This window comes from Capra hircus, chromosome 5 (genome assembly GCF_001704415.2).
Source record: "Capra hircus breed San Clemente chromosome 5, ASM170441v1, whole genome shotgun sequence".
NCBI classification, from domain to species: domain Eukaryota; kingdom Metazoa; phylum Chordata; class Mammalia; order Artiodactyla; family Bovidae; genus Capra; species Capra hircus.
The window spans coordinates 70,135,497-70,156,498 of NC_030812.1; the positions used below are offsets into that span (position 1 = coordinate 70,135,497).

The following is a 21,002-nucleotide window of genomic DNA, read 5'->3' on the forward strand; positions in this document are numbered from 1 at the left end:
GCATTGTATGCCAAGCACAGTACCCTGTACACATGATCGTGTTAAATCTCAACAACCCAATGAAGTGGTTCCACTCTCATACATGGTTTTCAACCAAGGAAGCTGAGGCTCACAGAGATCCAAAGCCTAGTAAGCAGGCAGAACTGGGATTCAAACTCAGGCTAGTTTGAGGATAAATCCTGAATTTTCTTCACTGTTTCTCACTTTGTTGGAACATGCCCCCTTCTTATTCCAACCAGTACACCCTGGACGGTATGACACCTCATTAGATCAGATACAAGGGAAAGAGAGTCAATGAGAAACATTTTTGCCTGCTTAGACTGTCCCCCCACCTGGAGACACCTATCAGTGTCTCCAAATAGGACTTCGAAGCTCAGTTGCCTAAGCTTGGGACTAAGAGCAGACTGCTGGAACCCTATTAACCATCTTGTGCCCCAAGACTTGTGTTCTGTGCAAGGCATGCATGGGGCCATGGCCCTGCATTCCTTTGACCAGTTTAACAAGACCACTGACCATGAAAGCAGGCATGTCACGGGCTCTTCCCAGCAGCCCGGAACTCTTCCATCTAACTTCCTCTGGCCGCAGGATGGAGAGCTACCCACCTCATACCCAAAAAGACGTTCACCTTTCCCATCCTTCAAACGGGAGGCTATCCCACATATTTTAAGCTAAACTCCAACCACTTCCCAGCAACAACCTTGGGTATATTCAAAAGTTTGAGTGCAAAGAGGATGCACAAGGAAACTGCCCTTTGATGATTAATGGAAACAAAATATCACTGCTTTTATTAAAATAAGAGTTGAAACCAAGACCTGCACAGGGCTCACATGAAATAACATTCTACCTTAGAAACATCTTTCACCTCTGTTTCCAATTGCCAGCTCAAGTTGTCCCCTGATTTGCTGAAAATTGCCAGTGTCCCACAGAATGCTGTATATCTTTGTCATTTACTCTACCACCTGAAATTTCACCTGGAGACCTGACTCTTAAGCCAGGTGTTCCCACAGGATATCACAGCTCTTCCTTAGAGCCTAGGTGGTCAGAGAGCAGCCCCCATGCCCACCTCCTGCATTCAAATGGACTGAGTACATGGACATCTGTATTTATTCCATACCACAAAAATGATAAGAGTGAAAAAAAGGTACTCACCATTGGCTTGTGATTGGGGAAAAATGTTTGCTCCACAAGTGGGAACTTCTCAGGACCCAGGGAATGGAAGATCTTAATGAGCTGAGAGAACTAGGACAGAATATGACAGAACATTGGTCAACCACTGTTACCTGGTATGGAGAAATATCCCACTGGATCCCATGCCTCAAACACCTATCTGTGCCAGTAGCTGCTCCCTGCCCACAGGATAAAGATCAGGTCCTTGACTGGACATTTGTCCTCTCCAGTCTCCTCTGTCATCCACCTTGCTCAGCAGCCCTGGGAGCTCATTCTGTGCCCAGCACTGTACTTGACAGGGTACACAGCTATATGTGTTCAGGAGTAACACACTGAACACGTGAGACCAGGTCTGGAGGAAAGACAGCCTGTGGGCAGATGGCTGAGATAATAACATCTTGCTAGAGGGAAGTGAGGGGCTTGTGGGACCTGGAAGAGGGACAGACAGGGGGTGAGGATGACTTCAGGAGCGGATGATGTAAGAGAAGGAGGGAGGGCATTCCAGTGTGCAGTGAGACAGCTGGGTGCTAGAGATGCTCGGTGGACAAAGAGCTGGAGATTCACCCCATCAGGCAATAGGAGCTGTCAGTGAACAAACGCAGGGAACAGTAAGGTAGACTCTGATCAGAAAGAAGGAATCAGGTGCAGCGTAAGGCCTAATGTGGATGCCTACTGGCTGGAAGAGGAGCTGTCTTGTGCCAAACTGACTTTGGGGTAAACTCAATACTGAGAGGTCACACAGAAAGAACAGATAACTTAGGAACTCTCTGCATCATGCCAGGATTGGAAGATTCTTGGGCTGTAGCCTGCCGCTGTGGTGAAACATGCTGTCAGTTTAATAGAAATATGAGAAATGATGCGAGGGTCCCTCATTCTCCAGATAAGGAAACTAAAGTCCAGAAAAGGAGAGCAATTCCATAATCAAGTAAGAGTTTTGGAGAATGTCCAGCTTCACTACTTACTACTGGCGACGTAAGTCTCAATTTCCTCTTCTGTCCAATGGAGATATTAGAAATACCTACTCATCAGGGTAGTTTGAAGATTAAATATAATATGCATGTGAAGGGCTCAACACAGTGCAGTTGGTACTAATGAATTGTACTTGCAACCATCACCAAGGCTACGTGGGAAAACAAGGATGGTGAACTAATACCGCTGAGGACCCTTCCTGGGATGTTGTAGGCCTCAAAGCTTAGTCAGGGGAGAATAAGAAGGAGACCAAGGCCATAGTAACAATGCTTAAAAATTATCCATATCTACTAAATGAATGCATGCGTGCATTCAATAAATCCTGAGTGCCAGCACTGCAGAGACCTTGCTGTCACCATGCTCAAAGAGTGAGAGCAGTAGGGTCCCCCTCTTACCACTGACATTATTATAATGTAACACCGTACCATAACATGCTATATAATATCTGTTACGTAATAACTACAAGAAGGGGTCTGGGATCCAAGTTGTTTATTCAGTTGCTTTAAATAAAAAAGACTCCCTTCATTACCGAGCCTCCCTGCTGGGGAATGGGTCCATTTCAGGGCCAGGAGGCCAGTCCCTGCTTCCCCCTTCCTTCTGAGTCAGGTTGGCCCAGCACCTACCACCCAGGGCTTGCTGCAGAAATTGTAGACAGAGTAGAGGGAGTTGACAGCAGGCAACCCTCCATACTGGAGGCCAATGACCAGGCTGCGGTAGTCTTCGCCCAGGGCCATGCTGTAGGCATGCTGGCGGACAAGAATGAAGTCCGGCTTGAAGGATCTGCCAAGAGAGGGACCAATAGCAGTGTTACATACTTGATGGGCTGATGGGACAATCAAGACACCAAGCCAAAGCCTGCTGGGGATAGCACCTCAGTTCAGAATGGGGACAGGGTTGGGGAGTGGGGATGAGGAAGACCAGATGCAAACACACAGCAACTGCAAAGTAAAAGGACTGAAAACAATTCACACTTTATTTCTTTTTAAGGCTGTTTTCTAAACTTTTTATACTGAACAAGTATTTAATTTGCAAATGGAAAAAAAAACATATCAAACAATTCAGTGAACATACTGTGGTTTTACTAGGCACTATGGTGGATACACAAGTTACCGAGTCCTCACTATTGCCCTGGGATGTGGGTGCTGCTGCCGTCAATTCCATCTCACAGATGAGCACCTAGAGGCTCAGGAAGAACAGGTCACTTGCTCACAAAGACACACTGCAGGTAAATGGCAGGGCCAGGGCTGTACAGCCTCATGGCCCTGGGTCACAATGATGGTGCAGCGCAGGCTCCTTCTAGTGCGTCTTCAACACTTCTTGTCCCTTTCAAGTGGCAACCTCTGGGGAGCAGCAAGAGTAGTGATGCCATGGCTTGAGAACATGCCAGGCTCTGCCAGGTCCCTCTGGAGATAAGATCCTGACTGAAGCTCACAAGCAGACCGGGGTAAGGTCAGCACTGTTTCCAATTTACAAATGGGAACACAATGCAAGTCAGAGATGTTGTGAACTTCCCCAAATCACAAAGCTGGGAAGCAGGAGAGCCACGTTTGAACGCAGGTCATCTGACTCCAAGTCCACACGCTCTACCCTCTGTCACACGGCTGCAGGTAGATTCACACAGTGTTTCATTCACACTGCACCTGAATCTGGATTCTTCACTTCTAAGCCCAGAGAAAGTCAAGACTCACAGTAGGTAGGTGGTTTACACTTAAAATGGTGTGAGCCATCTGACTCATCCAGACACAGACACTTAGCTTCAAATAAACTGTAGTTCTTTAAAATAATTCAAATACAAATTAAAATAACCCTCAAAGGGAAAAGACTTGGGCTCAGGGAAGACACTTTTTTAATTGCTCTGAGCTCGGGCCTTATGGTGCCTGCCCCCAGGATCAGGGTCATTACAAGAACATGTTGAAGGAATGAATGATGTACATAAACATCACATCCCATTCCCAAAGAAAAGGGCAAGGGTGTCCCTGGCTAAGCTGTAACTGATCCTGAAGGTGGCCATGTGTATGGTGACATCCGAGTGTGGGTGCACAGAAGCAGTCAGTGATGTCACTGTGGCTAGAACCTTAGAGCTGCTATGCCTACATCCCTGCTGCATTCTTAGAGATGAACTAGTCCCACCAGTGCATATTACAGATGGGGAAACGGAGCCCTATAGCCAGGCAGTGACGTGTCCCAGGTCACCTAGCAATACCATGGCACAGGAGGAGGTTGTACCACATCCCTTCTTTCCTCCTGCCTCCCCACCCTTTGCCCCACACTCTGCAGGGTCTCATAGCAACAGACATGGAAGGAGGGGTGAAGAGGTGTGTCTGTCTCTAACAGGGATCCAATGACCAAAGGGAGCACTGATTTATAAGTACTTTCTACTTTTAGATGATTTTAAAAATAATATAGGCTCATCGTGCAAATAAAAAACAAAAAAAACCCAAACCACCCTTGGAAAACAGAAAGAAACAAAATTATCTGCAATTCTCAACACAGAAAAAATTCTAATAACCTTTAGAATAATAAGCACATATTATTTGTTTTCTTATATGTACATTATGACTCCATAATCTATTTTATGTATATAATACTCATAATTGATTTTGTTTTCTAGTAATTATGATTTTGCTCTTTTCCACATATTATAGGGTATTTTCCCTATCAAAATATCTTCAGAAGTATCATTTATAATGGTTTCCTAATAGTGCACTGAATGGATATACTATTAAGCCAACCAATCATCTATTATCATCAAGTAGCCTCTTTCCAATATTTCACACATGCACATCTTTGCACACAAATTGACCTCATTTAAAATTATTTCTTTAAGATAATGTCTAAGTGGAACTGTTAGGTGAAAGGGTATGAACTTTTTTAAAGGTACTCAGAAAACTATCCCTTTTTAAATGTGCACAGCACCAGGGCATATGACAGTGTCTGTCTCACTGCATCCTCACCAGTTCAGCAGTTTTTACAAAATACATTTTTCAATTTGATAAACCATGTCCCTCTAAAGATACCCTGCACCCCATTTCTGTTTCAGTTTGCATTTTTATGATTTTAGTAAGATTGAATACTTTTAATTACCACATTTACTTTCTTTACTGTAGAAGTCTGCTCACATCTTTCCTCACTGGAAAAAAAAATGGGGTCTCCCTGTTTCCTCATGGACATGAGCTCTGATGGGGCCTTCATCTGTCATGTGTGGTAATGTTTTTACTAGTTGATTATCTTTTTATTTATGCCTGTGAATCTTAACAAAATATATGAACACACTGTCCATTCCCCTTGAGTCTTTCCCTCTTGCTTTTGCTCTCTGCTTTGAAGCTCCGAGGGTCCCCTGGGGCTCCGGGTCTGACAGCATGACACGCCCTCTTCCCAGCAGTGCAGTTTCCCTCCCAGACAACAGTGCTAGCACACTTGGGGCCTCACTCGGGGGACTCCACTCTGCTCTGGGAGGAATTCAAAGTCTTGCACTGGCCAAAATCCAGGGGCTTGTCTCGGGATGCTCCAACTCTAGTCCCGGATATTACGGTGCTGTCTCTCTAGAGCACCTAGAACTCACCGCTAAACCAGATCTCTCTTACTCTTTGAAATAAACTAATAGCAACCTCCACTTTGTCTTCCAGGATTTGAGAATCTACCTCAAGCTTCCATATTCCAAATGCTCTTTTAAAATTATACATCAGCTCCATGCTCAAAACCCTCAGAAGGCTTCCATCTTTCTGATGACAAATGCTCACCTCCTTACCTCAGCTACAAAGCCCCTGCCTGCCTCTCCATTCTCATTTCTACTTTCCTCTTCCCTCACCTCCACCAAGGGCGTCCCAGCTGGCGCTGGTGGTAAAGAACCTGCCTGCCAATACAGGAGATGTAAGAGTTGTGGGTTCGATCGCTGGGTGGGGAAGATCCCCTGGAGGAGGGCATGGCAACCCACTCCAGTATTCTTGCCTGGAGAATCCCATGGGCAGAGGAGCCTGGAAGGCTACGGTCCACAGGGTCATAAAGAGTCGGACACGACTGAACTGACTTAGCAGCAGCAGCACCTCTGCCAGAACCACACTGACAATTGCTCCTCCCTTTAATTTCTTTTCCTGAAGGCTCTTTTCCCAAATGGGTGTGTGGCTGCCTCATTCTTGTCACTTATTGGCTTAAATTCATTTCCTGAAGGACACCTGTCCTGTTAGCTCTACTGAAATTTTCCTCAACCCTCATATTGCCCTATTTTCTTCACAGCTCTTATGACAACTGTATTTCTCCGGTTTATATATTTAGTTGTTTATTGTCTGTCTCTTCCCTCTAAAGATGTCAGCTCAATGAGAACAGGGGACCTGCTCAGGTCCTTATCAGTAATTTTAAACGAATGATGAAGTTAATGAATGCACATACACATGAAAGAAGGAGGGCCTCCCAGGTGGCGGAGCAGTAAAGAATCCCACAGTGAGGAAGACCTGGCTTGGATCCCTGGGTTGGGAAGATCCCCTGGAGGAGGGCCAGGCAACCCACTCCAGTGTTCTTTCCTGGAAAATTCAATGGACAGAGGAGCCTGGCAAATACAGTCAATGGGGTCGTAAAGAGTCAGACACAACTGAGTGACTAACACTACTATTATGAAAGAATGAGTGAATGCAAAGTAGAAAAAGGAACGCTCTCTTTCCTTGTGATCCTAGAGAAGAGAAATAGGACTGATGGCCAAAGTAGCCAGGAAATTAACACGTGGCCCCTAATAACCAGCGGGCTGCCTTACAATGAGTCCTGTGTTCCTGGAGGTACGTTAGCATCACAAAGAAAGTTTTAACCCTAGGAAATGCAAGTTGGACCCCATGACTGCTTAAGATCCTCAGATACAATCTGTGAGAAATAAACACTCTCCATGAGTACTGTATCAGAGCAAACCAGGCATGTGTCACAGTTGAAATTCTGCCACTGGCTGCTGCACAGAATGCAGTGTCTTCCACACAGCCTGAGATTTCACAGAAGGTGAAAAATTAGAGACACCAGCATGCAGTTCCTCCCTCCACACCCAGCACCCAATGCTTCCTGTCCAGTCAGGGAATAGCCACGTCCTGCATGTCACCCCACCATCCAAGGATGCAGTCAGTAGTTTCAGGCCCTGACAGTGGGCCAAGCACCCCTGTAGAGGCTGGAAATCCTAGGATGATTGGAACATCATTCCTGCTTTCACAAGACTCACAGTCCGAGAGAAGGTGGGTGCAATGCTAAAGGATAAGGATTTCCTAAAAGAACAAATGAAAAAGTGAGTGAGCGAAACAACAGAGGCAAATACGAAACACTAAGGTGGGCCGACTCTCCCTGGGGAGTGTGTGCTGGAGGGCTCGGGTCAAGAAGGAAAGGTAGGGGTTTGTCACGTGGACAGGGCTTTAAGGGTTTCCAGGTGGAGGGAACAGCACCTGCAACTGAAAGCGGGGATTCCTGAGGTGAGAAGACAGTGGTCTGTGATTGGTTTTATCTGCTCAGTATACTTCTCTTTGGGGGGGAAATAGACTCCATGATAAAATTCTCTCCAATCAAAGAACTCCGTTCCTCTGGGCAGTAACTGGTCTAAGGATTGCACTGCTGATGTCAAAAGGGTTGTCACAATCCTCCTTTAGTGGCCAGCTAAGCTTGACACTGTTTTCCTGCTGCATGAAAGGACCCTACCTGTAACAGGGCGATCAAGCCTGTCTGCCTCACTGAGCCCCTGAATCCTCCTGAGCCTGACACTGGAGCCGTCCGTATCTTCTGAGTTACCTGCACTATTGGTGGTGGTTTAGTCACTAAGTCGTGTCCGACTCTTGCGACCTCATGTAGCCTCCCAGGCTCCTCTGTCCATAGGATTCTCTAGGCAAAAATACTGGAGTGGGTTACCATTTCCTTCGCCAGGGGATCTTCCCGACTCAGGGATTGAACCCAGGTCTACATGCATTGCAAGCAGATTCTTTACCAACTGAGCTACGAGGGGATCTTCCCACTTGAGCTATTAAGTATTCTATTTTGCCTACATTGGTTTAAATTGGGTCTGGTGCTCACCCTCACTACTGCTCTGACTGGTATTGAGAGGAAGTGGCAAAGTCTACAATTGGTTACATGGCAGGAGTATAAAGTCTGATGAGGTGGTGGCAAGATATATGGTTGGGTAAACATTTCCAACAACTCTCGTGAACCCCTTCCTGCTCTTCTGCCTCCACCGGCCCTCTGGGCACATGCCCTGTGTCTTTCATGCCTGAGCAAGAAGGCCTCCTTCAGTCCCACACAAGCTGGCACATCCTGGCTAGAGGCTGTACCTGGGTTTTATTATTCTTTAGACTTAAATGAGCTATGTTATATGGGTTTCTGATCCCAGGTCTGTTCTCGGAAGTGGCATTCGACGCTGGAGAGGAAATCAAGGACAACATACAATTAAATGGTAGAGACGGGACAGGTGATGCATTGCTGGGAGATTACCAGGTGCTCCAGGCAGTGTCAAAAAGTGGGGGGCCAAAGGCTGAGTCACTTTTCATCACTGGAGAAGCATAATAATTCCCTCAATCTGCAGAAGCCTGCAGTGGCCAGAAAAGATTTCAACTGGGCTTTGCCTGCGGCCTAAGTTAATATGCAGAAGCGTCGTTATTCTCAGCCACCTGACTGCTATTTTGTCACAGTGGTTTTCTGAAAGAGCCAGGCTAACTAAGGGACAGTGTTGCTAACTTTGGTCACATGTTGATCCATCAAAGCCAGACATGACCCCAGGCATGCCTGGGAAGGCTATGGACTTCTGATATCTGTGCCCACCAGCAGAGACTTCAGGTGTCCTCAAAACTTCTCCCACTTCTCCCACTCCTCCCACTCCTTCCCCATCCCTCTCCACCTCTAAACATACCACCTCAGGTACTAAATCTATGGGAAGGAAACCAAGAGAACTAAGCACACCAGCCATAACAGGTGTCCTGAGGAAAAGCAGAGGGGAATCCACCCTCCTGGAGGCTATGGACCACTACTGTAGCAAGGGCAGAACAGAAATGTGCGTGCTAGGCAGATGCAGAGTCTTGAATGGGCCATCTGGAAGGGCTTTAGGAATTAGCGATGCTTCCCGCCAGCCCGAGAACTGCAAGAAATTAGTCCAGGCCAAAGAGAAACGAGGTGTGGCCGACCAGGAATCTGGCGAGAAGCGGACAACAGGAGGCCTCAGCAGGGTCGGTGGGGGTGGGTGGGGGGGGTGTGCGCACGGCAGCCACCAGCCACACACAGGGCAATGGGGGAGGCCCGGCGGCACTTACACACAGACAGGCTCTCTGTGAGTCTCGGGGCTCTCTTTGTAAACTACTAGATGGGGACTGCAGCCATGAAATTAAAAGATGCTTACTCCTTGGAAGAAAAGTTATGACCAACCTAGATAGCAAATCCAAAAGCAGAGACATTACTTTGCTGACTAAGGTCCATCTAGTCAAGGCTATGGTTTTCCATGTGGTCATGTATGGATGTGAGAGTTGGACTGTGAAGAAAGCTGAGCACCGAAGAATTGATGCTTTTGAACTGTGGTGTTGAAAAAGACTCTTGAGAGTCCCTTGGACTGCAAGGAGATCCAACCAGTCCATTCTGAAGGAGATCAGCCCTGGGATTTCTTTGGAAGGAATGATGCTGAAGCTGAAACTCCAATACTTTGGCCACCTCATGCGAAGAGTTGACTCACTGGAAAAGACTCTGACGCTGGGAGGGATTGGGGGCCGGAGGAGAAGGGGATGACAGAGGATGAGATGGCTGGATGGCATCACTGACTCGATGGAAGTGAGTTTGAGTGAACTCTGGGAGTTGGTGATGGACAGGGAGGCCTGGCGTGCTGCGATTCATGAGGTTGCAAAGAGTCGGACACGACTGAGCAACTGAACTGAACTGAACTGAAGAGGTTAATAAAACATAGACACGAGTTGCTGGAGGAAGGAGGCTTCCCCGTCTCCCTTCAAAGCCTCAGAAGCCTCAGAGTATCGGTCTCTTGATCTCAGTCTCTTCTCCCTTTCATTTCAGAGATATTCTTGTGACTCCACCCTTGCTCCATCCTTCTTCTCCATCACCCCAGGGATCTCACATGTTACGGGTTGAATTGTGTGCCTCCAAAATATATATCAAAGTCCTGAGCCCTGTTCCTGGCTATGTGACCTGATTTGGAAACAGGTCTTAGCAGATTCAATCAAGTTAAGGTGCGGTCATACTGGAGTAGAGTGCCTAACCCAATGCCTAGATCTTTTTAAGAAAAGGTCAATCTGGATGCAGACACAGAGAGGAAGAGGAGAACGCCATGTGACGATGGAATCAAAAATTAGAGCGATGAGTCGACATATCGAAGGATGTAAAGGATTGCTGGCAACACGTCAAAGGATGTAAAGGATTGCTGGCAACAACGAGAAATGAGGAAGAGACAGGAACGGATCCTCAGCTAGATCACTGAGAGGGAGCATGGCCCTGCTGACACCTTGATCGCAGACTTCCTGCCTCCAGAACCGTGAGAGAATAAACTTCTGTTGTGTAAGCTGCCCAGCCTCTGGCACTTAGTTATAGCAGCCTCAGGAAACAAACACTCTGCACCCCCCCAATATTTCCTCTTTCTAGCAGCTTCCTGGCTTTCTTTCTTCTTGTGCGTATCCATCCACAGCCCCCTCCTCACTTCCCCAAAACACAACCCTGACTCCAACAATAAGAAAACCTTTGCTTCAAGGCTGAAAATGAATGACAGTTAAGTAATGTTTACGTAACTTTATGCAAAAGAGTTAACAAATCAACACATAGATAAGTGTATGCAGATTTATTTGGAAGGATGTTCACCAAAAGCGCTAAGCTGGCTATCTCTGAAGGGTGGGGGTGGGAAATGGGGGATTTTACATTCTCTTCAGACTTTTCTGTACTATCTGTATTAAAAAAAGAGTACAAAGCATGTTTACAACTACGAAAAAGCAATGAGGTTCATCTTCATTTTGGAAAAAAATGATAAATGTAACAATGATGTAACATCATGGAAAATGCTGATGGGACCATTTCACGTGACATAAAACAATAGAAAAGAGAACCTGCGTTATGACTAAAGTACCATAAACATGAAAAGACTGGAAGGGCAGCTTGAACATTGCTCATTCGTTAAGGTGGTGAGGCTACAGGTAATTTTGTTTTGAAAATTTCCATTTTTGTTATACCGTGGTTTGGGCATTTATCAAAATTTTGGTTGGCATAAACAAGTAACTGAAGGTAAAACAATCCCCTTCACTTGGGCTGGCAGCTGTAACTAGCCCATCCTCCACTCTCTCCCATTGCTACAATATGTGCCTACAGCCCCAATTCCCACATACCCATCTCCACCACCCTCTGCATCCAGCTGGCAGTCCCCTTTCCACCTTAGTGAACTCACACTGAGGTCATTCCTAAAAGCCAAACTCCAAGATCAAATGCTTTCTGCTATGTCCTCCCTTTCCCTGATTTCTGATAACAGCTAATGTTCAGTGAGCCTCTATTCTAAGCCCTCCATGTATCTTCACTCATTCAAGCCTGACTCATTTAAGGAGCTGTTATTTTCATCTCCATTTTCCAGATAAGAAAACAGAGACAGAGTGGTTAAGGAACTTGCCGAGGTTCCACAGCTGTTGTTGGTGGAACCATGAGTCAAACCTGGAAGCTGCTGGCTCTGTAGAAGGGTTTCCCACTCTGCACTATTGACCTTGGACCTGGATGATTCTTCATTGTGGGAGGCTGTCCTATGCATTGTAGGGTGTTGGGACCATCCCTGGCCTCTACCCAATAGAGGCAATAGCACCCCCAGGCCCAGCTGTGACACTAGAAATGTCTCTAGACATTGCCAAGAGTTCTCTGGGGCAAATTCACCCTGGTCCTCTGCAGCGTGATTACTATCTGCCCTGCACTGAAGACGCTCTCCCCGCGCTTCCCAGCTGCTCCCTCCGGGCTCTTCACTGTGTCTTCTCCCCTGATTGGCTATTCTCTAAGGCTCAAAGTTGGTTCCCTGCGCTGGAAAATCACCTCTATTCAGTGGGTTCACCCACCTTGTCCTCACAGGCAATAGTGGAAATGACTCCGATTTATAGAGCACTTCCTGTGCCCCGGGAGTCATTTGAAGGCTTTTAATTATGTTCTCTTTAATCCTCACAATGATCCTATAAGGAGACTATCTATAATCTTATTTTTCAAGAAATCATCACTAATTCATAAAAATATCAAATCACTATGAGCTGTATATATAAAATGAATATAATACTATAAGTCAACTATACTTCAATTAAAAATAAATACAAATAAAAGTAAAGTGAAATCGCTCAGTTGCGTTCAACTCTTTGCGACCCCATGGACTGTAGCCTACCAGGCTCCTCTGTCCATGGGATTTTCCAGGAAATAGTACTGGAGTGGATTGCCATTTCCTTCTCCAGGGGATCTTCCCAACCCAGGGTTCGAACCCAGGTCTCCTGCATTGTAGACAGACGCTTTACCATCTGAACCACCAGAGAAGTCTGAAATAAAAGTAAAGAAGGAATAATTTTTAAAAAGAAACTAAGGCACTGAGAGATTAAGCACAATAAGAACAATTTCCACATGGACCAGAGTGCTTCAAAGTTGACGTGCGTAACCAATGTGTCACCAGCATCATCCTTATTACCTCAAATTCACCCTTCCTGGACCCTAAATCATCAGGCTCCTCCACTGTGGATCTCTTGACTTCTGTCAAAGCACCCCCAGGCTCACAGCAACCCAGGATCTATCACCTTGAAGTCATCTGTGATTCTTCTCTCTGACCCCCCACGTAAGAAGCCGCTCCCCACTCCAGAAGTGTCTAGGGTGTTCACTCAAACTCATGTCCATCGAGTCGGTGATGCCATCCAACCATCTCATCCTCTGTTATCCCCTTCTCCTCTTGCTTTCAATCTTTCCCAGCATCAGGGGCTTTTCCAAAGAGTCAGCTCTTTTCATCAGTTGGCCAAAGTACTGGAGTTTCAGCTTCAGCATCAGTCCTTCCAATGAATATTAACGACTGATCTCCTTTAGAATATATCGGTTGGATCTCCTTGCAGACCAAGGGACTCTCAAGAGTCTCCTCCAACACCACAGTTCAAAAGCATCAATTCTACACTCAGCTTTTTAATAGTCCAACTCACATCCATACATAACTACTGTAAAAACCACAGCTTTGAGTAGACAGACCTATGTTGGAAAAGTAACATCTCTGCTTTTTAATATGCTGTCTGGGTTGGTCATAACTTTTCTTCCTTCTTTTTAGAAGCACACACGCCCCTTACTCTCTCTTTCATTTTCCCACTTTCAATAACGACTTGAACACTAGAAATGTTTCCTCTTCCTGTAGGAGAACACAACCTCTATGACAGACGGCAGCTAACGCAGGGCTCTGTGAAGAGCTGGGGGGGGAGTGGGCGCTGGTGAAAACAGAAAACAGCCTTTGCTCTAGCTGCTAAGCCCTCATAGGAACAAGGTCCCAGGTGGCCCTAATAACATTCTAAAGTCCAATTCTGGGTATTTATAAGAAATTCTCAGTAATTTAAAGGCTGATGGCTCATAAACAAGTTTTGTTTTTTTTTTTAATCGTACACCAAAAATAAATAAAGCAGAACTGCTATGGGAAAAACTCCAATGAGACTCAAGTCTCCACCTATGGAGGACAACTGTGACTCAACTCCAGCATGTGGTGGCCACATGGAAATCCTTGGTCAGTCTTACCAAATCCTCTGGTTTTCAAATGAAGCCAGAATCCTGCCTTTTATGTGAAGTCTTTTTGTATAAAATCTTTCATTTAAAAAAAACATGGGGCCACATTGTATGTGCAGACCAAAGTTGTCTAGATAAGACATAGGACCTGAAAGCTAGTAGTGTTTGGTCTCCAACGTGGGGAGGAAGGGTTCTCTCTCCCACCATCACCCTCATCTGCATTCCACTCCTGTACTAATCCTGAAGTAATGGTTCCCTCCTGCCACTCTGCTGTTCAAACCCCTGGCAGCCTCACTGCCCACAGACAGGAGCTCCTACTTCTTCCCCTGCAGCTCAGTGCTCTCCAGAAGGCAGCCTGGGCTTCCTTTTAGCTCTGTCTCCTCCTTGCTCCTAGAACATCCTTACATCAAGGTCCATGGCCCTGCTGCTCCCACGCTCATCTTCCATCCATTCACACTGTGCTCTGTCCATGCAACTCCCTCTGCCTAGGAAGTATGTCAGTTGCTCAGCCACATCTGACTCTTTGCAACCCCATGGACTGGAGCCCACCAGGCTCCTCTGCTTATGGAATTTCCCAGGCAAAAATACTGGAGTGGATTGCCATTTCCTTCTTCAGGGGGATCCTCCCAATGCAGAGATCAAACTAGTGTATCCTGCATTGCAGGTAGATTCTTTACCATCTGAACCACCAGGGAAGCCCATGCTTAGGAAAGTGAAAGTTGCTCAGTCGTGTCCGACTCTTTGTGACTCCATGGACTATATGGTCCATGGAATTCTCCAGGGGATTTACCAACCCAGGGACCGAACCCAGGTCTCCTACGTTGCAGGCAGATTCTTTAACAGCTGAGTTGCAAGGGAATCCCATGCTTAGGAAACTGCCCCTCAAAAATTCCAATTCAGATTCTACCTCTCCATAATTCCTCCCCATCCTCCATTCCCATACCTTCAGGGTGTCTGGCTCACCTGAAAACTCCTTACACAGCATCTCCTAACTGCTCACATGTTGTGGCCTCCTAGTTAACTCTTCACCTGTCCAAGACTGCCTCTATCTGGGGGCAGGGTTCTTGCCCCGCCTTTGAAGTCTCTTTTCCACATTGCCCAGAGACATTTTTTATGGGACACACATCTGAGTGGTTTTAGATGCTGTCTACTGTGTGCAGATTCAAGTCCAACTGCCATATCACCAACACAAAATCCTGCATCTGGTTTGATTTTAAAAGGTCTACTTCTCCAGTTCCACTATGGTCATCTCTGGTCACACGGATGCGCATGCTCAGACTTTCAGTTGTGTCCAACTCTTTACGACCACATGGACTGCAGCCCACCAGGCTCCTCTGTCCATGGGATTCTCCAGGCAAGAATACTGGAGTGGGTTGCTGTGCCCTCCTCCAGGGGATCTTCCCGACCCAGGGATTGAACCCCGGTCTCCTGCATTGCAGGCAGATTCTTTTTCTTTTTTTTTTTTTAAAGTACATCACAGTTTTTATTTAAGAACCTTTACTATTATTGCAGTACATAATTTTCTCTAAGTTTTACAGATTTTGATATTCATATCTACATTTGCTTCTTATATCGAAGCACAAGTTGACAATGAAAAGTTCCTCAACAATTTTTGTTAAATGAATTAGTAGTGAATATTTGGTTCTATTGCAGCAGATTCTTTACTACTGAGCCACCAGGGAAGCCTGGGTTGGCCAATGGATAATAATATGCACTCTATACTTCAACCCCACAGGACTCCAGCTATATCCAGAAGCCACGATCTGTCTCACCTTTGTAATTCAACACATACTTGGGGAAAACAAGGACAGCAGGCTATTCAGAGAGACTATTATGAAAATTAAGAATATCCTTCTTATTTAATATGATAAAAAGTGAGTCCAGGAATGTTCTTTCCCGTCTAATGCTCTTACTGTTCTTTCAAAGCTTGGTCAATAAAATGTTCCTTGTAGAATAGGCTGGTATTATTTACTTCCTGGGATAAAAGTTAACCAACATACACACACACACACACGCACGCACACTTTAAAAACAGTGAGGTCTCTGAATGACGAGGAGGTGGTATGTCCGTCTATAATACCAAGTCTCTGAGCTCCCGGCAGGTGTCCAGTACTAGCAGGTGCTCAGGGCCATTGGGAGTGTGGTATTGGGAGTGTGCTCCAACTTACCTTCCCAGGGTCCTGGCCCATCTAAAGTCAGCAGCACTTCAACAGCTACCAGGGACACTGCATCTCAAGACACCAAAAGAGCAAGGGGGGCTAGTGGGAAGCGAGGGCTGGGAAGCATGGGGCAGTCTAGTACCCCCTCTGTTCCTGACTTGCTGTGGGCCTCTGACACCTCAGCTTCTCCTCTCTGGGCCTCAGTTTCCTCACTGTACAGGACAGTTTGGCTAAATGACCTCCTAGGGCCCTGCTTCCAACTCCAGTCTTGGAACTGAGGCTTTCAACACCCACCTCTCTGTCGTATCTGCCCGAGTTCCATTGTGACATCCTGTCACACAGCAGTAGTTTATGAGAATCAGAATCACTATTTGGTACTTGCTGAGTGGCAGGCACCCACATTGGGTATTTTTAAGCTTTATCTGATTGCATCCTCACACAGAGCTCCTGTGAAGTGGGTACTTGTCTTGGGTTGGGTCCCCTAAAAGTGGTGCCTAAAACAGTCTTCCAAAGCCTATGATCCATGGAGGAGGAAGGGTGTGCTCTTAAGCAGGTAAGTGGATGAGAGAAGCAGGACAGGAAGGGGAAGGGGCTGAGGATGGATGTAGTCATGGCTAAGGTCTAGCCTTGGCTGGATTTGTAGAGATTTCTGGAGCACAGTCCCATGGAGTTATCCCATCTTGAGGAAAGAGGCTCAGCTTCTGTGTCCCCAGCATTAGTCAGTTACCAGCTCGGCTGATGGGATAGGGAGAGGGAGGGTGGCAGAAGGAGATAGCCTTTTGGATGTCTCAGAGATGCTAATACCTTAAGCCAAAGGCTCTGGAGAAGACCAGAGGTATAGCTGTTACCATGGCACTCACAGCGTTGGGACTGGTGCACTAGCTGGCAAAGGGGGTCTGAGCAGACAACCCCAGCATCTCCACAGCACTATTATTAGCCCATTTGCAGATGGGAAAAGCCGAGACCTGGAGGGGTTCGATGTGCTCTCTTGGTCACAGAACTATGAAATACAGAACTCTGTACCATTAAGTATAAATCACATTTCCCGTAAGCAGTCCCCACCCCTGTGGAGCAGGACCCATGGACCTCTGTCTCCTTGGCACCCAGAGTGGTTACTGCATCCAAAGGGTGTGAGGTGTGCTTAGGATGGCTGGGTTGGTGAGGTGCAGCTCTCCACGGCCGTGGAGCCTCAGGTGGCATGTCTCTGTGAGGCAGGGATTCAGTCCTTACCCTCTGAGGGCCCAGGGGAGCACCCCACTCTCTGACAGCTGCCTGGGCTCCAGGCCCTGTCAGCAGCCTGCTTCTCCCTGGGGGTGGGCCTCCTGCCAGGCTGCCTCTGCGGGAAGGGGAACATTATTCATCAGGGAGATAAGGCAGCTGATGAGAGACGGGCCTCCAAGCAGCTGTTCCTCAGCAGGGCTGGAGCGGATGCCGGAGATGCACAGGGGAGGGGGCCAGGGAGGAAAGCCCATTGTGAGATAAAAAATGCTGGCGCTGCTGAGGGGTGATGGGAGAGCACATTTCCAACCGAGACTGGGTGCTAGTACGCACTTGTCCCCAAGCCCTTCCCACAAATGTCTGTGCCTGGTGAACCCCATGTGTGCCTCTGATCAGGCTAACTACTCAACAGGCCAGGGGGTTCTATCAGCTCAGGCAGTAAAAGTGTCCAACTGGTGGGGGTCGGGTGCATAGTTTTCGTAGAGTTCTACCCCAAGCTAACTGTTCACTGAAACAGACTTGGGGCCAAGAGGGGCTGAGTGCTTCAGGCCGGGCTACAGCCCTCAATCACTCATTTCCTGCCTCTGGGGTACTTAGGGCACCTAAGCCCCCTTCCTGCAGCTCCCTTGGGAGTCTCTTCTCTTAAAGCTAGCCTGTACAGGGTGGAATTTTCCAGGCTAAGGAGCAAGCATGGGTGAGGTTATTTTCTGTGTTTTTTGAAAGGAGCCATTAAAAGGGACCCCAGGGGTTTCCTGAGAGAGAGAAAAGAGTTGGGTGGGTCCTCTCTGGAGGGAAATGGGCTCATCACGGCCCCCGCTGACACACCCAGCACCTCTCCTGCCTCCTTTTATCACCTTCCTTTCTGACCATACTGTAGGGTTTTCTCAGAAGTCAGGCTCTCCCCTGCCCCATATCCTGCGCTGGACGTTTGCACATAGACCTCCTAGCGAACCTTTATTCTTCCTTAGCAGTCAGAACAGGGAAGTGTGCACAGAGGGGTCTTTAAAAGCAGCTATGATATGATGCCCAACTCTTTGTGACCCCATGGACTGTAGCCCTCCAGGGTCCTCGGTCCATGGGATTCTCCAGGCAAGAATACTGGAGTGAGTTGCCATGCCCTCCTCCAGGGGATCTTCCCAACCCAGGGATCGAACCTGTATCTCCTTTATCCTGCATTGGCAGGCAGTTTCTTTACCACTAGCACTACATGGAAAGCCCACTTTATAAAACAAATGCAGCAGAATGTTGATTTGACAAGCAGGGTCATGAGCACATAAATAACAATAGTTAATGTTTATTAAGCACATAGTGTGTGTGAGGAAATTTTGTCTTTTAAAGAGCTTTACCTTAATTAATCCTGACAATTACCTGTAGAGGTAGTTTTGTTTTGTTTTTTTTAATAAGACAGAGAAACAAAAGGGTTAAGTCATCTCTCCAATGTCCCACTGCAGAGCCCTGAAGCCTGGCTCCTCAACACACCACCTCAATAAATGGGTGTTTGTTATATTATTCTCTGAACTTCTACTATGCTTGAAATAGTTTAGAATTGTTTTCTTAAAGGATCTGAAGTAAATATGGCAAAATATTAATATTTGTTAAATTTGTGTTCAACTTTATGCTTAAAATTATTGCAAACTTAAAAATATATATATGAATATTTCAAAAGGAAAAAAAAAGCCTCAATGTTTCTACAACTTCTCCTCAGAAGACTGCTGGAGCCCCCTCAAACCTCCTCCCCAAAGTTCTCACACAATCAACCCCATTATTATTATCTTTCTGTGCTTTTCTCCATCCTGACTCTTATCACGTCCCATTCTAGTTGTTGATTCACTGCTCATTTCTCCTTCTAGGCTGTGAACTCCACTGGGGTGATGTTGGATTTTTACCTGCATTTCCAGGGCCTGGCTTCCTGCAAGGAAAATCTAGATGCTCCATAAAATCATTTGATGAAGCTACACTGGGGGCTCCCGTGGGTGATGACTGAGCGGCTGGTGGAAGGGAAACTGTAGGGGGTGGAGAGCCAACCGTGGGCCCTGCCCTCCCAGCTAGAGACATATGGCAATAATTTCAGGACTATCACCCAGTCAGGGTTTCCAGCATAAGTGCTTCCAGCTGCACCTTCCATTGTGCACAGGAACTTCTTAAGACAGGATTCTGGCTGCTTCCAGCTTGGCTCACAGGCCTAATCTAAGAAGTGGAGGGCAGCTTTCGAGGAAGCCTATCTGGGTTTTACCCACTGGGTCTCCAGCTGTGACCCTCTGCTGATCTGGTGTTCATCAGGTGAAGACTGCAATGTGGCTTTTTCACTCTGGCTCAGGAGTTCTCCATCGTGGCTGCATCTTGAAATCACCTGGGGAACTTTCAAAACTACTCACACCTAACCTTTCCCCTTTTTCCCCTACCCCTGGATATTCTGATATGATTGGCCCCAGGCTGACGTTTTTAGAAGCTTTAGAGGTGATTGTAACAGTTAGAGCTCCTGCTGGGTACTTTTTGCTAAAAAGACAGCTGTCAGCAGGTGAACTGCGATGACTTCATCATCAAGAGACATTACTGAGCATCTACTATGTGAAAGGACATTACTGAGCATCTATTATCTAAGAAGGAAGGAGTTTGAGATCTCTTTCCCAAGAAGCAACTGTGTTGGGAGGAGAAATTGCTTAGCCAGTGTTGGCATGCACAGATCACACAGCCAGCCTGGAAATGGTAGGGTCTTGGTACCCATTAGGTCCATGTAGGATATCACTGATAGATCACAGGATAATTTCCTGCCGAGTCCATAAATACCTGTTGGACAAGAAAGCAAGGAGGGAACTACATCTACAATACTTAGTTATCTTTCCTCAAGGTTCAGCTGGTATGGACTTATTCTCAGCTGATATAAGTGAAGTCCCACCAGCATAAACACTTATATTCATATCAACTAAGGAACATATCAACATGTAAAACCAGGTCTATCTAAACCTGGGAAACAGTTCTCTAAGAATTTAAGTACCACTTCTAACAAATATCTAGCATTGCTGTTGTGTGGACTACCCTTTGGGGACCACTGGTTAAAGCCAATACCAGTTAACCATACATGAACTTAATCCTTTCAATGGCCCCAGAAGTCAATTAATAAATTGTTTAGGACATGGACTTTGTTTGAACTCCTGGTTCCAACATTTAACAGCTGTATGATCCTAGATCAAATTGCTAACATCCTCTGCATCATCAAAAAAGCAAGAAGAGTTCCAGAAAAATATCTATTTCTGCTTTATTGACTATGCCAAAGCCTTTGATTATGTGGATCACAAGAAACTGTGGAAAATTCTGAAAGAGATGGGAATACCAGACCACCTGACCTGCCTCTTGAGAAATCTGTATGCAGGTCAGGAAGCAATAATTAGAACTGGACATGGAACAAAGACTGGTTCCAAATAGGAAAGGAGTCCGTCAAGGCTGTATATTGTCACCCTGCTTATTTGACTTCTATGCAGAGTACATCATGAGACATGCTGGGCTGGAAGAAGCACAAGCTGGAATCAAGATTGCTGGGAGAAATATCAATAACTTCAGATATGCAGATGACACCACCCTTATGGCAGAAAGTGAAGAGGAACTAAAGAGCCTCTTGATGAAAGTGAAAGAGAAGAGTGAAAAAGTTGGCTTAAAGCTCAACATTCAGAAAACGAAGATCATGGCATCTGGTCTCATCACTTCATGGGAAATAGATGGGGAAACAATGGAAAAAATGTCAGACTTTATTTTTTAGGGCTCCAAAATCACTGCAGATGGAGATTGCAGCCATGAAATTAAAAGATG

General features: G+C 46.3%; 1 protein-coding gene across 1 annotated transcript in view; it reads right to left on the minus strand.

Moving 5' to 3' along the window:
* Positions 1-21,002, minus strand: part of SYN3 (synapsin III) — a 475,640-nt gene that overhangs the window by 328,163 nt on the left and 126,475 nt on the right. Inside the window, exons 5-6 of the mRNA XM_005680589.3 lie at positions 2,760-2,916; positions 1,150-1,239 (exon numbers count right to left, since the gene is read on the minus strand). Of these exons, the coding sequence (XP_005680646.1) occupies positions 1,150-1,239; positions 2,760-2,916 (247 nt within the window). The remainder of the gene's footprint in view (positions 1-1,149; positions 1,240-2,759; positions 2,917-21,002) is intronic.